Raw genomic sequence first — 22950 nt, 5'->3', positions numbered from 1 at the left:
AGCTCTGCCGAGATGGAGATGGCTACCCAGTATTCTGCTAGGAGAATAAAGTTCCCACCTGGCTTTTTGTTAACTCGTGAAGTGAGGATGGTCAAAGTAAATGATTTTGGAGCACACACCTGAAATTTTGTCTCCAACTGAAGGCAGAACTGGAGATCAGCCAGCCTGCTCTGCAGCACAGTGTTTGCCATCAGCAGAATTGCCAAGGATTCATGGTCTGTGGCCAATTCAGTTATTCTTCTGGAAGTTGCTGGGTGAAGGGAGGGCGAGGGTGAAGGCAAACCCATTTGTTCCCGTATGGTCTTGCCGTGCTGTTTCCCACTAATCAGGATAGATTCCAAACTGGGGGGAGGACTAAAAGGAAACAACCTCAGGAATCCAAGTTTCCTGCAAATAGGCTGCCATTTAGGAAAAAATTATCAGGTATATTAGATTAAGTTGTTGTGATTCATACTCTTTGCAACATGGTCATAGAGAAAAGCTGTTGTAGACTCAGGCAGCTGCAGCAGTCTTCAGCCAAATATGGATTATGGATACTTACAGCTGCTGTTGGTGGCAAAGTTTCCTGAGGTTGTGCAGCTTGTCTGTTGTTTGTTGTCATAGTCTTACCCTTGCTTGAGATATTAACATCAGTCCCATGGTGGGATGAAAGGGGGAAAGAGGGAGAGAAAAGAGATCACGCTCTTTTTATAAACCGTTGTAGTCTTTCTCAGCATCCTGTTTATGAATTTTGCCCTTCCCCTGTCTGTTGATACATAAAAACATTTAGTGCCAAAGAGATGGTAGTCTGTTTGCAAGATTCCTCAGCTGGTTTTATAACATATTCATGATTACAGTGATTAATCAGTGTAGGCGCAGTATTATGTACTATACATGCAGCATGGACATACTTTCTACTTTATCAGTTTCCTCTTCAGAAAGACTTCAAATTACCAGTGTCCCGACTGTAATCAAAAGGATATGAATGCTCTAGCTTCAGACAAGATTGCGTACAAATATGTGTTATCTTTCATATTAAAAGAATTCATTTCATTAAATCCATCTTTTGTGATTAAGAGGACAGACTGAGGGAGAAAAAATAAAATTAAATCAAAATTGCTCTTCTTATCTGCCACTGACAATATGCAAGAGTCATACTGGAATATCGAAGAACAATGAAATCCTTGTGGTCATGATACAACTTACTCCACAAAAATAAGAAGGATTAGGTACTGAAAAACGACCTCCCAGCCTTTAGCACTATAGCAGAGTAGAGACCCTTGGAAATTGTTTCACTGTAGAGACCTTTTCCTCAGTTGGATTTCCCACTGAATTTTCACTTATTTTTCTATTAAATTCTCATTAGACTCACAGTCCCATTAAAAGTAATTTATTTCACATGTGTTATTTTTCATTTTGCTGAGAAAAAACCCTCTAAGTCTTGACCCTGTCTTGAAATAAAAAGATCATTTTTAGGGCAGTTAAAGTCTTTTTCTTTTTTTTTTTTTTTTTCAGAATCAGGTGATGCCAAAAAAGAGAAGGGGGGAAAAAAAGCTATGGAAAAATGCATTTCTTTGTCTCTGCTGCATTTAGGATGTGGTCGTGCCCCAGGAGCCTAGAGAATTGCAGTTACAATGCGCCTGAGCTCAGGGGCCCAACTTTCCGTCTACGTATAAACATTCTTCCCGCTTCAGCCGAAGCATTCACTTCGGGTTTGCGTAAAAAAATATTTGCAAGAACTCTCCCGAGTAAGATCATTTAAGTATGATTTTGGCCACAGCTATTTACAAGTTCGGGCTTTGACTGAAGTGAGTAATTGAATTACGTTGAGCCTCTGAAGTTTGCCTTTTATTTATATATTTCCCCCAATTGTGTGGCTCGGTCTGCCATTGGCTGCGGTCCCTGCAGCCTACCCGAGGGCTCTGCAGTTACATAAGGCTCTGCTGGGAGCCTATATAAAGCCTTTTTGCACGCCAGCAAGAGACAGAATTTTATCAAGATCCAGGTCCCACTGCTTTAGTTCACACAAGCAGGAGGAGATTTGCTTGAAGATACACCGAAACCTGAGCCCGGGCTGGTTTGTTTGCTAGCCAATACTTCACAGCTGTCAACCTGAGTCGCAAGTAGCAGCTACCCTAAGTAGCTTCTGTGCACTATGAAGAATTTTTCATTTCCTATGCAGGATAACACACATCAGACCGAGAGTCCTTCTCCTCACAGATTCCTGAGTTTGACAAATCAGTCAGATCCTGTTGGAAGACCAGAAAGAGATGAGCAATTAGCTCAAGTAGAGATTGCTGTACTGGGGGTCATATTTCTGACAGCGTCTGTGGGCAATTTTATTCTCATACTGGTGCTGTGGCGAAGAAGAAAGAAGCTCTCTAGGATGTATGTATTCATGCTTCACCTCAGCATCGCTGACTTAGTGGTAGCCTTTTTTCAAGTGCTGCCTCAACTTATATGGGATATTACAGATGTTTTCATAGGGCCAGATTTCTTGTGCAGAATTATCAAATATCTACAGCTGCTGGGCATGTTTGCCTCTACTTATATGATAGTGGTCATGACAGTGGACAGATATCAAGCAGTTTGCTACCCTATGGTCACTTTCCAAAAGAAGAGAGCTCTCTGGAACATCCCCATTTGCACCAGCTGGTCTATATCACTGATTCTTAGCCTACCACAGGTATTTATCTTTTCTAAGACTGAAATATCTCCAGGTATCTTTGAATGTTGGGGTGAATTTATTCAGCCATGGGGCCCAAGGGCATATGTGACTTGGATTTTTGTAGTTATATTCTTCATTCCCTCAGCCATCCTTATCACATGCCAGGTTAAGATTTGCAAAATAATCAAAAGAAATATATATGTGAAAAAACAGAATGACTATGAAGTAACAAATCAGAAGCAAGTCCTGCCATCCCGAGCAAGCAGTGTGAACTGTATTTCAAAGGCTATGATCAAGACTGTAAAAATGACCGTGGTGACAGTTGTTGCGTATGTTCTCTGTTGGTCACCTTTCTTTATTGCACAGCTGTGGTCTGTGTGGTTCCCCAGTGTCGTGACCGAAGGTAAGATACTCTCCATCCTCATTCATAACTTCATAGCAGGCTAGCACATTGCTATATTGCTTTGTATTTGCACTTTGCTTTTGTGTAAAAGTTACATGTGATCATTTCAATATGATTAAAAAGAAAATCCTGGGTTGATTATCTACTATATTTAATTAGGTACAGAGAACTTCATGTGTTCTGTGATCTAAACGTTATATAAGTTTGTATTTTGTGTATGTGTATATGTTTTGAGTGACTAATGATTTAAAGATTAATAAACAGCACAGGGAAGAGTATCATCTGCTCCAGCAAGGGTTCAGACTTTTAGAGGTTTTAGATATTATAGCAGCAGTATTTTGGGTTCTTGAGGTGAAAAGAGTAATTAACTATTCAAAGTAATAAAATAAAGATTTCTTATTTACTGGATAGAACAGTGATGTTATAAGACATCTGATTTTTTTTTTTTAATATTGAAATCTTATTGATGAAATCTCTGTAGTACACTATGAAACAATTAGAAGTTGTGAAACAGCTGATTTTAAAGCAAAAAAAGCAAGCCCGAGAGAGATATCAAAGAACATCATGTTGTAAACAAGATTAATCTTGTCAAACCTATACTGTTGCCTCTTTGTGAAAGGCAGACTGTCTGTGACTTTATTTAAGTTCACCTATTCTAAACTCAAAGATATAAACCAAAGGAGAAAAAAAAATCATAGCTCTGCCTGATGAAAAAAACCCTTTCGATCTTTGTTTTAAGAATTCTTTCTGTCAGTGTAAATTTGAGTCTTACTGTACATATATTTGTATCAATATCTGTGTTTATCCATATCTGTATAGCAGGTTAGTAATTGGTCTTACATTTAATGCAGCTACATCAAAAAAGAGCTATATGGAACTATTCAGTTGTGAAATGCATACAATACAGTGTGCTTCATACCTTCAACAATTACAAATTGCATGGAATAAATGGGAATTTCCCATTATTAGATTAACTTTAATATATGAGCAGGTACACCAGAAAGCAGCAGACTGTGAAAATGTTACTTATTTGTACAAGCACTTTATTTACTCTGTTATTCCTTTAACTATTTCATTCTAGGTTCGGCGTTCACCATTATCATGCTCCTTGGCAATTTAAATAGTTGCACCAACCCATGGATTTACATGTATTTTTGTGGCCACATTCCATATTGCACAAATAAGCAGCTGGAGAACACCTCAGCTCAAGAGGAATCGGTGATCACGGGGAGCATTCATCTGGTAGACAGAGACCCTGAGGAAAACAGTACTTCTGCATAAATGTTGAATGTTTTTTGTTGTTTTGTTACATTTGCTATGTTTGCAAGACATACTGGTATTTTACCTCTGTCCCTTGTTTTGTGGATAAGGAAGCTGGAAAAGCGTCTTTTGTTGTGTAAATATATTTCTCTGCAGTCTGTAGCACATACAGAGAGTTTCTGTGTTGTGCAAGCCTGACTCAGTACTTCCATCACCACTGCGTTATCAGAATGAATTCTTGTAAAGACTGACAGGGATACCCAAAAGTATCTTAGATATTTTCTGTCCTAAAGCACTTTCTCTTCTGTGATTCTGGATTTCTAAGTAGTAAAATTTTACAACTAATTGGTCCCACAAATGGCAACATAATTGGAAAGGAATCTGACATAATTAGACTTGAATATGTGTTCAAATTGAACCATGAATTGTTCATCATTCTGGTGTGATTGGGGCACAGTTTGACAAATCTTGAGAAGGCAGCAGAAAGTCAGAAAAATCCATTGCCAGCTATTATTAACGCCTGTTTTAAATTAACTCCTTATATACTTTTATAACACGCCTAGAAGCTTAATATCATCTTTCGAAAAAATAATTCAGTGTCCTTGTGACACTGAACACTTACTGCAGTTTCAAATGCCACTGTGGATTGCAGGAGGTCAGCAGAGCATAGTAGCAGTCCAGGTTTGTTGCTTCACACCATGGGATTTGATCTTCCCTGCATTCCCTGATGTGCAAGCAGTTAACTGAAACTCCCCACACATACACACACGTATATATACTTTAAATAAAAATGGCGCTAGGAATGTAAACTTTCGTTTGGTATTCAGACCTATTTTTTCTGGCATGCAATTTATTGACAGAGTGTGCTTAGCACCCTTCAGGCTCAAATTCAATTATTTCCCCTTTGTGGTAAAAATAATTCTGAATATCTTTATCTCAAAATGCCATTTGCTTGCTAGTTTGTGGATGTTTTATTCAGGTAGCTATTTATTCCCCTTCCAGTGTCTGCAATCTAATCAGAGGAGTATGGAAGGAATATCAGCAAGGCTCTTTCAGGTGAGAACAGAGCTGCATTCACAGAGATTCTTGGTGATACTTGCATATCATCTGCCTACATTATACTATGTTTCATCAGTGTTATTCACATTTCATTTTTATGAGTGCTAGCAATCTCAAATTTCAATGGAAAAGCTATAAAAGTGGGGGTTTTTTTAATAGTCTAAATTGTACTCAGAGAAATTGAACTGTGAGACGTGCTGCTGTACAATGAATAGTTACGCTTCAGGTTAATGTGTGCTGATATGACTGAATATTCTATCATTTCTATTCCTTGTATAGTTAGACCAGATAGGGGTACAAACCAATATTGCTGTTCTTTATGATGGGAAAAGCTAGTGTCCCAGTCCAGTTGGCAAGAAGAGCGGGTCTCCAGCAAGTAGGAGGAGGAAGGTGGTGGATGAAGATAGTACCAGAGCCACACAGGAATGGGAAGAGTCTGTATGAAGTCTCTTATTATAATTGCAGTTGATACTTTTTTCTTGCTGGATTTTTTTCCCTCTCTTTAATCAATAGTTGTTAATTCTACCCTACAACATGTCCCCAGTTAGAGCAATTCTGTAACTCAAATGACAGTGTCCTTATCTGGGGTATGAACATCCAAGATACCATCCATACTATTGGTAGGATATTTGTTGTATTCAGCCACTGACTTTCTAAGACTTTCAGTCAAATTAGCTCTCAGTTAGGTGCTCCCTTATGACCTAATCCAATGGTTAATGGTGGGGGTTTTTTTGTTTTTCTATTTCCTTCGATTGCAGTTAGTTACATAGTAAAATATGCAGTGTTGAAGGGAACTGTAAATAGAAACACTTCAAGGAATTACCTGTGTCATTGTACTACTGGATTTGCAGCAAAACACATTGAAAGCCTCAAAAAGTGTACAACTGCAAGGGAAACAGGCACTCAAATTGCATGCCAAAAAGTCATCCACATCCAGAACTGACGTAAGTCTCAGTACTGCTCAGAGACCGCGGTGGAGCTGTGCCATTTTACACCACCTGATCTGTCCTCTGATATTTAAAAAGTATAACTTCTGCTACTTATATTTCTGCATTGCTCATATATTTGTTACTGGCTCTATTAATAATTTGGTAGAGCTTGATTTCTCAAATAACAGTAGCTCAATGTTTTCTGTATAAGTCTGAGAGCAATATTAACTGTCCATATTTCAGATATTTTGATCATGTAATGAATGAAATGCCAGAACTTCTGAACTTCAATAATGAATGTTCACTGTCTGTAATGTTCAAAACAATGATATTTTCATCTCTCAAGTGCTTTCTTTCTGATTTTTTCATTTTCTTTCCCCTGAGGTCAGTCCTGCTGTTGAGAAGAAAAATAAAGGTTACTGTGCTACAGTGTCAAACTACAGGCTATGGACACTTTTAGTTTCAGTCCATCAGGAGGTATTTGAACGCGGTATTCCTCCTGCTTTTTTTTGTAGCAAAGTGGATTGGGCTGCATTTTCCAGATGTCAGTCATTATCCCACATGGCCTGCCCTGCCTGCCCCATGGACAGCTCTGACCCCTGACACACACATTCAATTAATTTTGATAATTCTTTTTTTTCTAATAAAGTGTCCTTTACAGGGCTTTTCTTATTTCTTAAAGAAAAAGACATTTAAAAATATAATGAAATTTTTCTCTCTGTAAATTTGGCCATCAGTTTTCTTGGGAGTTGTAGTTTGAACATCTTGTGCCCTTGTTTTCCTCTCTATTTTCATCCTTCAGCTGGACTATATCTTTTCCAGTTCACTGTCACTTAGATTTCCAATAGGCATTACAGTGTCTTATAAGACGGATGACTGTGAGACATCACCGTAGTCTGGCTAGGGTCTTTAATCCATATGGGAAAATCAGAAACTCGAACGTACATGTCCCTAGAGGCACTGTGGAAGCACATGCAAATGAAAAAATCCAATTATCAGATGAAAGCCTTCCTCATCAATTCCTAGATTCTGATTTCTCACACAAATCACTGAGCAGAAAAATACATAGCGTACAAGTGCACACTCTTGAAGTGAATGGGTATGTTGTTGATACTGGCACTGCAGTATAGTTGCCGGTTATCTGTTGGGGTTTTTTTGTTTTTTTTTTTTACTTTCCAGGATTTTGTTACCACTTGAGAAAGGCATAGTTCAGTAAAAGGAATTAGGTTCTTTTTAAAAAATTAGTAGTTTATATTTTGCAGTACAGATAAGAAGAATCAAAGACAATGTAATCTATCAATTCTGTCTAGATCTATTACAGAAAAAAAAAAACCCTAGTAGAATGAAAGGAAAATCCCAACATGTGTTTTGCATTCTTTACAGTATATTTTGATAATTCTGTTATTCTACAGAACCGCTGCTGTATTTTCATAGCCAGTCACATCTCAGATACTTGTAAATGGTGAATTTGAAGCCAGAGGTGTTGGGTGATAATACTTCTCTTTAATCTTTCAATGAAATGATGCTGACAAATTGTAAAGATGGTGCCAAACTAATGTCCTGCCAATGTTACTTTGATCACTTAGTTCTGACAATGGTAACCGGTTATTGGGTCAAATAAACTGCTTCTGTCTCTGTGTTGTTGGGGGAAGACTGGCAGTGTAATGTGGAGACCCAAGTTAGAACTGGCAGAGTTTATTATGTGAGGCAGACATGGCATGCAGACATGGCTGTATTGTCTAGTTCCCAAACACATGGCCAGGATAAAAGTATCCTCAGGAGCTTGAGAATGTTAGCTATTCTTGGCTGAAGAGTATCATGAGCAGACAAAGGCAAAGCAAGATGATCCAGCTACTCAGTTCTTTCAGTCAAAACCAATTTGGGTTGGATTCCTAAAAGAAAACAAACAAACAAAAAACCCCAAACCAAGCAGGCCACTTTCTGTTGTCTTCACAAGGTAGGGATTTGGCCCTGAATGCCCTGGGTATCTACGGGAAACATCCATGATTGTGAACCAGTTGATCCATACATGCAGCAAAACAGGACTGCAAAGGAAAACAAACCAAATGGGAATTGTACTAGAGTAAGGCAGTCACAAATAATTTATTTACTACTGTATTAGCTGATCCATATAGATTTGAATTGAAATGAAATAGCACTCTTAGAAAATCAGAAATAAAACCTGATGTAATTTATGTTACCACATCAAAACTCCAACTGCCATCCCCAAACCCACCTCTTCAGCCCTATGTGTGCCAACCCCAGGCCCCTCTATGCTCTCATGGTCCCAGGTAGAGCCTCATGATCTGCAGTGCAGTTCCCAGACTGTACCCACCCTAATCTCTTGCAGAGGTACCCCAGGTTGTCTTCACTTTGCCTCTCTGAAACAAAAGGGTAGAAGCTGTGTCTTTTTCTTGGGCTTATATGATGCTCCTGCTATTGCCACTTGAGGACATTCTGAGGGTCATCTCATTAAGAAGGCAAATTCTGGGCATCTTTAAAAGCCCAATTTCCATTACTTTGCACTTCATTTTTTCAGGAATGAAAGAAAGAATAGGCTTTGAGTGAAACTAAGTAGGCCATACCCACTCCCTCTTGCTTCCTTTTCTTGCCAACACAGCAGACAAAAGCATATGCTTTCCAGCAGTAGGTCATAGCAACTAATTTAACTAACCTATTCTATCATCCAGCTCCATAATGAACTTTGGAGGTAATGAAACTCTAACCAAAGGCTTCTTGAATTTCCATCCAAATGTTGCCCTAGAGGTGCAATGCAAACATATTCAAGTGCTATTGTATTCATCAAATGCTTTTTTATATCATGACTGACACTCTGAAACACCTTCAGAATGGTGGATTTATGTTTCTTGCATCCATTTCAGTATACTTGCCAAAAATTGTTAAAATTGTATATTACCCAAATTTTAGCAACAAATCTCCTGAATTAACAACACAGTTAATAACAGGAATCAGTAGGACCTTGTGGAGGAAACATTTCAATACCTTCTGGGAAAGAATTTTGAAAAAATGCCAAACAAAAACATTTGCCCTTGAAAATCTATGGAAATTGTGGCTGGGGAGTTGGATACAACTAGAGACAGACATCACGTTACATCCCAGTAACTACTTTTCAAGAGAACTGATGCAGTAACAGATATCAAAACCAGATACAAGAAAGACTTCATATTATTGTGATCCTCATTGTCATCATCATCGTCATCATCATTATTTACATGAAATCAGCATATAACCTACAGTAACTTGTAAAACAAAACAAACTTGGCACAGTGCAACATATGTAGACCAGTTCTGAAACTGAAATAATACAAAAGGCATGATTTCAATCAAAAATGCAGCTTTTATCTCTGATGTTGCTATTTTATTTAGCTAAAAAGATATAGATATGTTCTTTGTTTCCAAGACTATTGTTCTGTGCATTGAATTCCATGAAGCTACCCAAAGACAAATTTTGGTACAAAACATTCAAAATTTGTTTCGTGTTTATACGTTTAGTCGTGTATATATTAAACCAAAATTGTTGCTTTAAGATGCTGGTCTTGTATTCCTTAGCTTGTTCTTGAGTTCAGTTATTATCTATACCACCACCTTTGAAGAGATACTTGGAATAAATTATCTGCTAGCTATCACAGTATATTGGAATTGTTTGTCCATGTCTCTAAATGTATTATTAGATGTCTGGCCTCAAATGATTTAATGCTGAGTGGCTCCAGCTTTTGACTTACTGATGGGACAAATTGTACTTCATCATAGAGAATACAAGCCTTCTGGCAAGCACAGTCATGATGTGAACACACTGCTTATTGATACATTTAATACAAATTCCAGTCTGCTGGTGATGTGATTCATATTCCTGATCCTCTGTTGACAAGACTGATGCAATCTCATGTTCTGAGATGGTATGTGTTCAGCTGTAGCTATCTGTTCACAAAAAATATGTGAGCAAAACCTCACGAAAGAAATCCTTATTTTCTCCTCAGCACCTGGGTGTCTTGGAGTTTAATGCATTTGCTGTGAAAGAAGGGATTAAAACCTCCACCACTGTAGCATTTGGGCTTGATTTGTGTTTCCATTCACACAGAGGAGCAATACTGGATTGTAGGACACTTAGATGTAGACTGTATTAAAGGAATTATATGATGGAAAATCAAACACTTAGAGCACCAGAAGTACCTCAATGTCAGCATGCATGTGCTTAATACACTAGTTAATGACATGGAGCTGCCATAGGGCTGCCCTGCTGCTGTTCCTGCAGATCCTGGATGGAGCATGCCCAGCGTATACACAGTCTTTGGGAAATTTCCCTGCCAAAGTCTCTCTGATGGGGATGTGGAAGATCAAATAGGAGTAAGATGTCATATAAAAGCTCCCTCAGAGTGCACTAAAAGTGCACATGCACTAAAGGTGCATACTGGATGGCTAAAGCATATTGTGTTTATTTAGATTGCTAACAGTGATGATCAGAACTGGACCACATACATTATTAACAAGGCTGTCTGCCCATGGACACATGCACACAAACAGGCAAACTGATCAAGAAGTACCTCAGGTGATGTCCGTATTGGAGGCACTAGCACAGGCATATCCTTAGCTACTTCTTGTACTTCTTTGTAATGAAACAGTGCACTGGATATCCAGCTGGGCATGAACAAAATGAAGCGAGTGACTAGCGCGTTGGAAGTTGACATCATTGCATAGTGCATACAGATGACGGTGCAGGCAAGTCCTACCAGGGTGCCACTGGCTATTTTGGGAGCCCAGAGGGCAGAAGCGCTCTGCCCAACACTCCCTCCACCTCTACCTCTTCTTTATTCCATGGGACTAAAAGGAGGAGACGACATGTGGTTGCATCTCTGCAACGTAATAAGCATATAGATGTGTAAGCGTCTTTATCTTTTGACTCTTTTTCCCCACAATGTCACCTTAGTCTGGTACTGTTCGTAGAAACTCCTAATGATTCTGCAAGAGAAGGACGTTACCCTATGATAGAGGATTTGTTCTGCTGAGAATGAGACAGTTAAGCTCATCTTACTTGCAATTTAAGCAAGGACTGTCTCTAAAGTGTGAAGTGTTGAATTTTGTTTTTAATTACCCAGGGACACTATAAAAAATACATTTTCAGTCACTGAAGTGGAGGAACCAGACTGACTGAATACCTGACTTACGTATTAATTCAGTAGGTTCAGGTTTTCCTTTAATAAAGATTCTTTTCTATAAATCAAAAAAGATGAGAGGAATATCATAAATATAAAATTAGGCTAATCCTATTGAATTTTAAGCTGTGTTGAGGCTGTAAGATAGAACTAATTCATTGATAAAAGACAAAGAGTTAACTTGATACTTTGATCAAAAGAAATACAGTATTTTATGTGCATTATCTGCAAAATATCTGGAGGCACAAAAGGACTGTCCTTAGAATGCTATCACATGCTGTTGTATAAGTCAATTTCTAAGGTAAATCCATCATGGTGTAATAAAAACATCCATGTCAGAAATAGAAGTGTTTATATGTTAAAATTTAATCTTGTGATTTGATACAAACTGCGTAAGTTGTAATACTGTTTTTTTTCTATACTGCTCTCCAAAGCTGAAACATTTTCTCTGCCTTCAGGATAAGAAATCAACCAATTACAAGTTTATATATGCATTTGTGTCCTGGAGGGAAATGTAGAGTTGATTCAGCCAAAATCTCAGAACTGAACTGCATTCAAATTGTTCATCAACCTCCTGTATCTCTAAGAGAAAGAAATTGTGCAAACAGCATTATTTTTCCCAGAAATTTCAACATTTCTGTTAACACTGAACATTATGAAAATATATTGTGGTATGCTATGTAGCTAGAAAATGTCACAATATCCATAACTTTCAAAGTTAATATTTCAGCATTGTATAATTTCACATTGTTATCAAATGATGATTTACCTTGTAATAATGAGAATGGGGAAATAGGAATGGAAATACTTCTTCAAATTCTACTCTGAAAATTCTTTTAAACTTCTGCTTTTTACACCCCTCTGGTGTAAAAAGTAATGCAAATGATTTAGATGAGTCTCCATTAGTGGCACAAACTTACACTCCATTGTGCTCCCCAAGGCGTGCTGCATGCTCAGAATGTGAATAATCACCCAGAGATGAAAGTGCTTAATGTATCACATGTGATGGACAAGATAAATGAGAAAACTGCCTTGGTTCAAAAAAACATCCTACCTGAACCAAGGTTTGAAACCAAGTATATACACACCTTCAGATATACAAACAAATTTTGCATTTAACGTAAAGGCAAGTTGGAGGAGCAGGGACTCAAAAAGCTTCTTCATGTCCTAGGCTATTTAGGACTAGAGACTCAAAACTCTTACTACAAGACTCAAAACCCAGTAAAGTGCAAGCACAATTATTGCCCAATCCCTATCAACAACAAGTTTATCCCATCTATCTGGATTAAAGCGAGGTTTGGCAAAAGGCTGCATCATGTGAAAACCTGTGGTTTCCTTTGTGGTCTGTGGAGAAAATGAGGCTGTTTCTCCCTGGGTAGGCTTTAAAATGATATTGTCAAACACCTTAATGTGTCACATACAGAACTATGTTTAGGAACCATTTCCATGCTATGCAATGTTAACCCAATGGTCACGTGTGCTGCCAGTTGTTTGGTTGCTGTGTAATTGAGTGGCACATTTGCAGCCTGAGTACCAAGCAAATACATGTAAGGAAGCATTGACTGTAGAAAACAGTCAGTTACTAAGCAAGCTTTCTGCAGCACATGTGCTACGGAACAGCAAATTGTAACAGAGAGATGAAAATATAGGTTTGAGGGTCTGTGAACAATGCCAATTGGTATGACACAATTACAGAAGCATTTGTGCTAATTTTTTCCTACCCCCCTGAGAACATCTACAGACTACGTAATAACAATCAAAGTTTGCAGTTTGTTCCTTGGCAGATGAACAGTTCAAATTTTAAGCTGCTTATATGACTTTTTTTTTTTTTAATGTCTGCGGTTTGAAATTGATTGCTGCTTGGACAATCTGGCACCTCTTTCTTACCAAGCCTTGTTTTTTTTTCTGAAGTTTGAGAGTGTTCTGTTGGAAATTAAAGTTGTTATGACTGAATCACTCTCAAAGCCAGTGAGTATCTAGTGGGTGACAACAACCTGCCACGTTTTGGGGCTCCTAATCTTAGGTCTGGCTGAAGACAGCAGGATTCAAGGTAATGTAAGGGTCTGGAAGAATCCCTGTGAACTGTCCTCAGGGGCTGCCCCGGTCCCTGGCATGCTCTACATGATATCTGGAGGAAGGGGTGATATACATCTTATTCTTATGCAAGGGGTATGCGGCCATATAAGTGGATTTCTGGTCCTTACTGATTTGTTTGTCAGACAGGAAGATAATATTATATAAACCAGTTATTCTCTTCATTATCCTCTTATCATCTACATTACAAAAAAGACCTTTAAAACAGCCCTTTAAAGATGATTATACTGAGTGCTATATAAACAGATAGGAAAAAACTATTCCTTCCATAACATACTCACTTTTTATTTAAGACTAAACGCAACATTGTCAGGCAACCAAAGATAGAAATTGTGAATCCTTTTCAGTCGGACAGTAATCTGAAAGTGTGAATATTTTCCTAACATAGTTTGTTTTATTTTCACTCGATACATCAGCTGTTGAACACAGAGGCTTCCAGGCTGTCCCATCCTTCAACAGTCTAAGCCCAAATACCAAAACATGGCTCCCAAAGAGCAACACTGCACTGAGAATTAATGCTTGCAAATAAATAAAAGTGCATCTCTTTCTGCCTTCATCAGCTACCCATGGTACAAATACCACTGTGAAGGTTTCCTGTATCTTCAAGTCACAGTGCAGTATGATATACAATGTGTATTTTAGATACCCATAACTGTGTGGTTAAAGAAAGAGGCCAAGATATGTGCAATCTTAGCAAAAAGCAGTCTTTGAAGTGTAAGCCTTTAAAAGAACAGCTTGTTTATTGAAGAGCAAAGATTAAATACAGGTATAATTTTAAATACAAATCAGTTATACTATATTCTCATTATTAGAGCTACTTGTGTTTGTCCTCCTGAATATGAAAATAATGGGACTGAAATGGGTAAGAAAAGAAAAAAATGACACAGGGAGAAAGGAGTGAGAGCCTTAAAAGTTTGCTTTAAATAAAGACAGGAGTACAATGATCATGGAGAATAAAAAGAAATGGTACCCAGGATACCGGTGACTGCACTTACTCAGAAGTTCAGCCTAGCTTAACAGCTTCAGATATAAGCTTTCTTGTAAATCTCATGATTTTTGTATATGTCTATTTGGAAAAGCATGTTGGTGGTTTATTCTGAGAAATTTGTCATATGGCTACAACATTAATTCTCTTATAAAGTGTTCTTAAATGGGAACTACAGCAAGTTTTAAGAGTGTGAAGCTTGTAAGGTTGTCCCAGTTCTAATTTTAATATCCTAACAAGCCAGCCTACATCAAAGTAACTGGGTGTTAAATAGAAGTGCCAATATATCCCTTTTTTCATTAAGCATGCCATACTTGTGTTATTCAATGTCACTTAAATGAACAGAGGCTTCTCAAACTAGTAAGGATCCAATTACACATTAAGGGCTTGTCTCTGACCTTTGTTTAAAGAAAGTGAATGGTGAAATGTAGTTTTATCCCTGAATTTTATTGTGAATGTGCTAGGTTGCTTTTAGTAAAAATGTGGTAGATTGCTAGTGACATTCACCCCAGTTCAAGCGCCAAGGAGAGCTCCAAATGGGAAGAAGGCGGCAGCCCAGGCACGAGGCACTGTGGAGGCAGAGACGCTGGGCAGAGGCTGCTGGAAGCCTGGGAGCCATCTGATGGGCAGGCAGTGGAGCTGGGAAGTAGCGTTCTGCTTGCAAAGAACCAGTGAGAGCTGCAACCTGTGCTTCTAGGGCTTGGCTGCAGACGAAGTCAGGACGATGGGTCCAAACAAGACCTGCAGCAGGACTGAATATTTGCTGTGGATTTGTGGCCAAGCGTGAGATTACTTGAGGAAAATGGGTAGGCTGAGTGAGCGTTTGCGAAGCCAGAGCAGATGTCTTCCATCCTGGGCTATTCCTCAGATTTGAGATAAGAATTGCTTTTAACTTTCCTTTAACATTGCCAGAGAAATGTGTATAAAGTATTTCAATTTATTATTGTTTGTAGCTATCATAATAAAGGAATTTATGGAAGTTCCTGGGAATCCCTCATGTGACACTCTAGAGGAGGGTGTGTATGGGCGAGGACTCTGTTGGTTTTGTCTGAGAGAATCAAATCCGTCAGAGAAATTGGTTCAAGTTGGGTGAAAGGTTTCAGCTAAAAAAGTGTAAGAAAAAAATTGCAAAATGTCAAAATGATCAGTTTTTCATTTAAAGATTATCAGTTTATGAAAAAGTAAACAGGGATTCATCTGCAAAATGAAACAAGATGATTTCCTTTCAATTTTCTGTTTCAATAAATTAGAAGAATCTCTCAATTTTGAATTGATCTCAATTTAATATTGTTGTCAATGTCCTAGCTTAAAGAATATGCATTATTTAAACAGCTCTGCTTCTGGAGAATAGTTGGCCCAATGTGCTACCAAATACGAAAGGACTGGGTATGCCACACATTTCAGAAGAATGCTCTGAGATCACTGTCTGGGTAGTCACCGCTCAGCCTTCATACCATCTCCTGAAATGACCATGAGTGGGGACTCAGCAAATATAGATAGCGTTCTAGCCTCTCTTTAACCATATGTCTATGTCATTTTTGTGTCTCCTTTATGATATTACAGGCAACTGAGCTGCTGAAGTATATTTCTGCTAGATACAGTGTTCTTCTGAATAGTTATTAAAACCTGCATTATGTGAAAAAGAATTATGGGCTAAAACTTCTTGGACTCAGATGCAAATGAACAGGGAGGTAATAAACAGGCAACATGATTGTTGAATCATAAATCTCTCATGGAATAAGAATATAAAAAATGTCCATGTATAAATAATGCCTTTATGTTTTGAAATTTGTCATACCAAGTGGCACACCAGCAATATGAACTGAGGGTTCCAGCAATTTTTAGCACATGGATACTTCACAGAATAATAAAGAAAATGACCTGATAGTCTTCCTACAGGAAATGCATCCTACAGGAGACAGCATAGTTAGTTGAAAAGGCACCTCACTGAGAGGTAAGTCCTACACTGCAACATGCAATCATTTTCTCCAGAAATTTGGTCAAGTAGTGCATTTGACGCTGTTCCTTTATGAGGAACATGCCCATCAAAAATTGAGAATTTGTACTAACTTTTAGTGGGATTAACTTTAAATGAAAAAGGTCTAGATATTGTATCATAGTATCATACAATTATTTAGGTTAGAAAAGACCTCTGGAGGAGATGGAGTCCAACCCCCTGCCCAAAACAGGTCTAATTACTTCAGGTTGATCGGGGGCTTGTCCAGCAGAGAGTGCTGCATAGATTATAAACTTCATAAATTCTATTTTTGGCTCAAAGCCTTGTGTTTGTAACTAGGCAATCCCAATAACTGGGGATTTTAAGGAAGCTCATTTATTCTATTTTTCATGGTCAATTTTCCAAGACCATATACTTGTATATTATATTTCCCAAGCATACTTGAGTTATGCCAATATACAAATAGCCAAGAAGTTGGCTCCTATTCTGGATTTCATCATGGCTTAATCTTTACTTTTGCATCAGAACTAGAGTTATGTGACATATTTTTGGAATACTGCAAAGTTCTGACAATGTAGTGGAAAACCTTTTATGGATCCTTCAGACACATTGATTTTTTTCTTGTTGTTCTCAGATTGCAATTTATGCTATTTCTATTTATTTCTAATTTTTGGCAGCAAGGATTTTAACAGGGTGGTAGGGTTGGTCTGTATGCATTCGCAGAGCTAGTTCATCATTAGAACTGACCTGCCACTAGCACACTTGCTAGAACAGAGGTTTAGTGAATAAAGTGAAAATGATCACTCAACTCTCTGGAGTCACCCTTTGTGTCTAATTGTCTGAACCTGGCCCAAACAAGTTCGTGCTGCCTTGCTCTTGGTATGTATTTTGGAAGCTAGCATCTAATTGAGGCCACAGCTCTGCTCTTGAACCTGGGACTGTTTGATTTTGCTTTCACTCTTTGGTTCAGGTATGAGCCCAGCCATTGGTTCAGGTATGAGCCCAGCCACATCTGGATGTGGCAGTGGGAGGAGGACACCATACTCTCCTCACCCTTCCTGCCTCCACACTAGTGTCCTTGCATCCGCAAATAAGAGAAGTGACCATGCTGCCCTCCAATGCTTTCCCAGCTTGGATGGCTGGAGAATCAGGCTGGTAAGGGTGCACCAGCCCTGCAGCGGAGATGGCATAGGAGCCCCAGCTGGGAGGTTTCATATGTAGTTGGCAGGAGGATGGAGAGCAGAACAGAGTAGGAGCCTATCTTGAATTTTTGGAGATCATCTCTAGAGAAATCAGTCTTCATTTAACTATTCAGACAGCCTTCGCAGGTTACCTGGCTAATATAGTTATCTAAAGCTACCCTGTATTACTTCTGTGCTCCACACATACAGAGGGATATAATTCTTTGAAAAGGGGTCTCAAAAATGTCCAAAACGACAGCAAGATGGGTAAGAGAGAGCAGGCATGGCACCTTGAGTGGTCCACATAAGTGCTGAGTGGGAAAAGTTAATACTGTGAGTGATAAAACTGAGCTTTCAGTAGTAGGACCTTCTTGTTTGGATAAGACTAAATGTTCAGTGAGAAAGGTCATGACAGGGTAGATAGACAGAACATTTGTTTTTCTTTAATGTGGGGAAGACAGCATTAGAAGCTGATTCACTTCTCACTAAATGTCTGACAAGTAGGCTAGGTTTTTACAAATGGAGTAAGATGGCTAACATCCTTGTGACAACCAAGTGACAGATTATTTCTTGTCCTTGTCCTTGTTTCTTTGAGATAGATTTGTGAACAAAGGAAGTGTGATAAATATTTTAAACCTTTATTTCATTTAAACATTAAATATTAATGGGTTAGTGATTTATATGTTAAGACCTTGCCATTTTAAACCATTTCCTTTTTCTAGTACTTTGAGGAAATGAAAAGAAGATTATAACTTTATGGACTCTTTAGATAAAAAATACTCAGGGAACTTTTAGAACTTCTTATTTTAACGGTAATGCACCAATAATCATTTTGAACTACCCCTCCATTTATTTATGGTATTTCTACTGTACCTGCTACATAAAGCACCAAAGACTGATTGCAATGAAGTCTGGCAATAAAATAGCTTTCTGATGTATTTGAAATAAACAGCTCAACAAACTTGACAACTGACCTTTGCACGTACCTTAACAATGGGCAAGCAGAAACCAGTGGGTTTCTTTTGCATTTATTGCTTGAAGAAGCTGTTGGAAGTAGCTCTGCAGCTGTACTGGTGGCTCTGGCTTAGAGTCGTGTCTCTGGGGATCCGTGTGACAAAAGGTTCAACCAGGCATCCTGAGGACGATCCCAGTACCCTGATTTTTGGACTAAGGTGGTGGAGCGCTGTTTTGCCTGCATCCTGGGCTCAGGTGCCACAGGGATCGTGAAGTATCTTCCCACAGATTTTACTGGCATCTTCACAGAAGTTTCCCTGAGGCTGATTATGAGGCTGGTATATGCTCATCGAGCATGAACATTTGTAACAGTGGGGAGAGACCTTGGAGTGGGAATGGAGCAGTAATATAAATCTGGTTTGAGACTATCAGAAGCTGCCTCACCAGCACTGAGAGCTCTGCCTCTGCCTGATGGCACGTCTTCCCCTTTGGATGAGATGAGCAGCCTGCATCCAACAGCTGGAGTGACAGTGTTGGGTGCACCAAGGGGGGACCCACTCCTGGGACATGCTTATATGACCCTGTAGGATGATGTCTCACCGGCTTTGAACTAGGGGGCTGTGGGGAGCAGCATGGGATTTGGAGCACCCACATCTGCAACAGGAGGGGTGTGCAAGTGGGGGAACCCTCGCTCCCAGGAGAGTCTGGTGCATGTAACCCACACGGGTGAGGGCACGTGGGATGTGTGTGCACCCAAGCGTGTTTGGCTGCTGGTGTGTATCAGAGTGAGGATAACTTTTTAGTATTAGTCATAGAGAGATGTTTAGAAATGTGTACCTATATGTTAACATTTTTAAAGTGTCTGCTATTGTGGTGTATCTGTTGTATTGCTGGTATTGATTCTAAGTGGTATTGGTCCTGAGCTCACTGACTGGCAATTAATTATGTGTAGCTTTGATCTTGATTTTATTTAAACTATGTGAATTGAACATCTTTTCCCCAGACAGGTGTCTGTCAAGACATAGCACAGTCACTGTATAATAGCTGAGCAGTGTTCAGAGGTGATGTGATTTCCGTAGGGATCCTCCAGAAAATTGAGGGTCTCTGCTTTCAGCGACTGCTGTATTAATCGTGCCTCCTTGGTGAGGCTGGGGAGGGAGGACTATGTGACGGCTACCTGAGGGCTGCGATATCCACCTCGGGGGCCTCCCCCTCAGTCAGCTAATGTTTCTTTAGGAGAACGAGGCTGCTCTGCTTCTTGTTTTCCCTTGTTCCTTCCACCCACAGTTTCTTCAATTTATTAGCTTAAGGTCAACCTAGTTACAATCAGCTTCTTGTGTCTGTCTTTGTTTTTGACTTTTACCATATTCTTGTCTTCCTTCTAATTCCCACTCTGAATCTTACCTGCTAAGCCCAAAACATCTCCAGAAAGCTCTTCTGTCTTTCAGATCTCTTTTCTCACTCTGTCTCCTTCCTCTCTTCTCTCAACTCATATACAGCACATATCAGGAAGATGCATACTTCATTTCACTGCCAATGTTACATGAAATCTTCACCGGCATTTGTGTGGACACAAATGTGGGTCATACTCCAAGCAGAAATGTGCTTTATGGATTGCAGGCTTGACTGAGAGGAACGGGTGAAACTGGGTGATTGGACAGCCAAACAAGTGGCAAACTTTCTAGCGATTTCAAGTCTATTACATGTGTGTCTACTTTAAGTCTCCTATATTTACATATACGTGTGAGGGACAGTCTGGCTGGCTGGGGGCAGCTTTGGCATCCAGTGTTTCTGGGATGGCCAGAGAAGAGGCTGGAGTAGCCAAGCATGTGGCTAGCGGGAGACTGTGTAGTCTGGAGTCTGCCTATGCCTGCCTGCAATTTGGACAATGACAATACCCTGCAAAGAGAGAACTTCTTAGGGACCACTGGCACTGAAAGCAGCGTGGAAGATTTGCCCCTGGTGTCCTACAAATCTAAAACAGCTGACCATGACATTTAGAAAATTCAGTCAGTAGAGCAAGCTGAGCAGTTTACAGGGCCCATGTGTGGGTAAGTGTATAAGAATAAACTGTTCAGCCTGTATATTACCCAAAATATTTACACACTGTCCTGTAAATGGAATATGTGATATTCTACAGAGCAGTACAAATAATAAATCCAACTCAGGCAAAGATATGCTGAGTTGGCTGCTTGTTGAAAGCCAGAGAGTGCACAAACATATACAGACATCAGCATATACGCATATGCTACTTCAAATGCTTATAAAAAAGAAGATACATTAAATTCCGGGGAGGCTTTTTGGAATCCATTCAGGGTGGGATTTACAAAGCTTTTTCATGTCTTTGAATACTCAGCTCCTATTAAAATGGATTGGAACTGAGCATCCACACCCCTCAGGAAGTTAAAAAAAAGAAATCATTAATCATTTGGTGCCTCAGTTTCCCTTTTGTGAATGGGGAATAATAATTTTCCTTTCTTTCACCTCTCATCTCTCATAGCTATTTTGAAGCTGGATTTATCTCTTTAAATAGGTGTGACATCTAGCAGAGTGTGGTCCTGATCTCAGACAGAGCTTAAGTAGGACAGTAAGGTAAATAATGAACAATAACAGTAAATATTTGAAGTAAAAAACATTTTAAATGGGTGATTATGTGCATAAATATACTCCTCCTGAAGTAGAGTTATTCCATATGGCCAGGTTTTCTTAGAGTATGGTTGTCAAGTTAATCTAACAGGTTGCTGGTGTTGAGAAGAGCAGTTCCTTTCTGTAGCTGCTCATGATCTTACATCCCCAGCCTCTCCCTTGTGCTGACACTGACTCTGATGGGAGCTGGGTTGGGAAAATTAATTGAGAAAACTGGTCCATGACCTTTCACTCATTCCTAGCTGTCTGTGCCCTTCCCTGCCTTGTGTTGGTTCTAGCTTTCATGTTCACAAACTGATGTAATTTAAAAAAACCAAAGAATTCGGGGGTAATGGACACATTTTTGGGGTGTGTGTTAGCTTTTTGTCAGATTAGCTCAATGATCTGATTAATCTCACTGTTGCAGGAAAGCAGGAGTAGCTTTAGCAGGATTCTAGGAAAGTAGCAGTAGTGGTGGGAGGCTGGAGAAAGGGCAGTCTAAACATGACTTCAATCAATAAGCTGAGACTAGTGGGGGGAAAAAAAAAGGAATTTCAATGTGCTCTTGACAACTCAGTTGTGAGTCTGCCTATGCCTGCCTGCAATTTGGACAATGACAATACCCTGCAAAGAGAGAACTTCTTAGTGAAACATCATAGTGAAACAGCTAATACTTCAGTACAGGAAAAAATGTGAGTAGGCTACTGATCATTCAGCATAGCATTCAGACTGAAAACCAGAGACTGAAAACCTAATCTATTAAATAATACAGACAAGCTGTTGTATTATCTGATCAACACTCATTTTGCATCTAATAGCTGTCTAGAGCTGCCCATTAAGAAGCCTGCACTAAGCATCCTTGAAAGTATGGTTTGTGCATTATTTAATAAATCACTTCAGTGTTGTGCAGAATGAGTTCCATGCAGATTTCCTCTAGAATTGTCCTGGGGCTAAGGCTAGACTGACCAGCCTATGGTTCCCTAAATTCTCTTTGTTGCCATTTTTTGAAGATGGGTGTAGCACTTGCCTTTTTCTAGTCATCAGTCCAGTCATTATCTAGCTCAGTTAGGAATTTAGGAATTTCTTGTTTAGCCAAGCTGGCCTTCTGCTCTGCCTGCCCATTTTCTTGCAAACTGGGATGAATTCTTCTTACATGTCGTGGAGGTTGTCCTTGGAGATCAGCCAACTCCCCTTTCAGCCAACTCTCACTTTTGCCTGTGAGAACAGCCTCCCAGGAGGACCGGTTTAACAATTCCTTGAACAAACCTAATTCCACTGTCCTAAAGTCCAGGGTCTTTTGTCGTAGTTTTTAGAACAATGTAGGTTGGAAGAGACCTCTGGAGGTCATCTGGTCCAGTCCCACACCCAAAGTAGGTCCGATCTAACTCGGGTTGCTCAGGACCAAGGACAGAGGTTCCACAGGTTTCCTGGGCCATCTCTTCTGGTGTTTGATTACTTTCAGGGTTAAAAAACCCCAAACATCTGCCTACCCAGAATTTGCCTTGTTTTAACCTGTGACCCTTATCTCTCATCCTATCACTGAGCACCTTCAAGAAGAGTCTGGCTACATCTTCCCTATACCCTCACACTAGATACTCAGCTACTTACCTTTCTCACTTCCCTCAGGATCCACATTGTGGTCACTGCAGCCAAAGGTGCCCTTGACTGTCACATCCCCAACCAGT

At 39.4% G+C, this 22950-nt stretch overlaps 1 protein-coding gene across 1 annotated transcript; it reads left to right on the top strand.

Moving 5' to 3' along the window:
- The first annotated feature begins 1980 nt into the window (after positions 1-1980).
- LOC142404596 (arg8-vasotocin receptor-like) lies at positions 1981-4453 on the top strand. Its single transcript, XM_075491563.1, has 2 exons — positions 1981-3050; positions 4132-4453. The coding sequence occupies exons 1-2, from the start codon at positions 2135-2137 to the stop codon at positions 4329-4331; spliced, it is 1116 nt and encodes a 371-aa protein (XP_075347678.1). The 5' UTR covers positions 1981-2134; the 3' UTR covers positions 4332-4453.
- Positions 4454-22950: the final 18497 nt, after the last annotated feature.

Source organism: Mycteria americana, chromosome 1, assembly GCF_035582795.1.
Source record: "Mycteria americana isolate JAX WOST 10 ecotype Jacksonville Zoo and Gardens chromosome 1, USCA_MyAme_1.0, whole genome shotgun sequence".
Taxonomy (NCBI): Eukaryota; Metazoa; Chordata; class Aves; order Ciconiiformes; family Ciconiidae; genus Mycteria; species Mycteria americana.
The sequence above is the reverse complement of the archived record's forward strand: the minus strand, read 5'-3'. Positions and strand labels throughout refer to the sequence as shown.

Excerpts from the sequence above, each read along its gene's own strand:
- LOC142404596 (XM_075491563.1), top strand. The coding sequence starts at position 2,135 with ATGAAGAATTTTTCATTTCCTATGCAGGATAACACACATCAGACCGAG. Across the intron at positions 3,051-4,131 it reads CCCCAGTGTCGTGACCGAAG|GTTCGGCGTTCACCATTATC; the intron begins GTAAGATACTCT and ends ATTTCATTCTAG.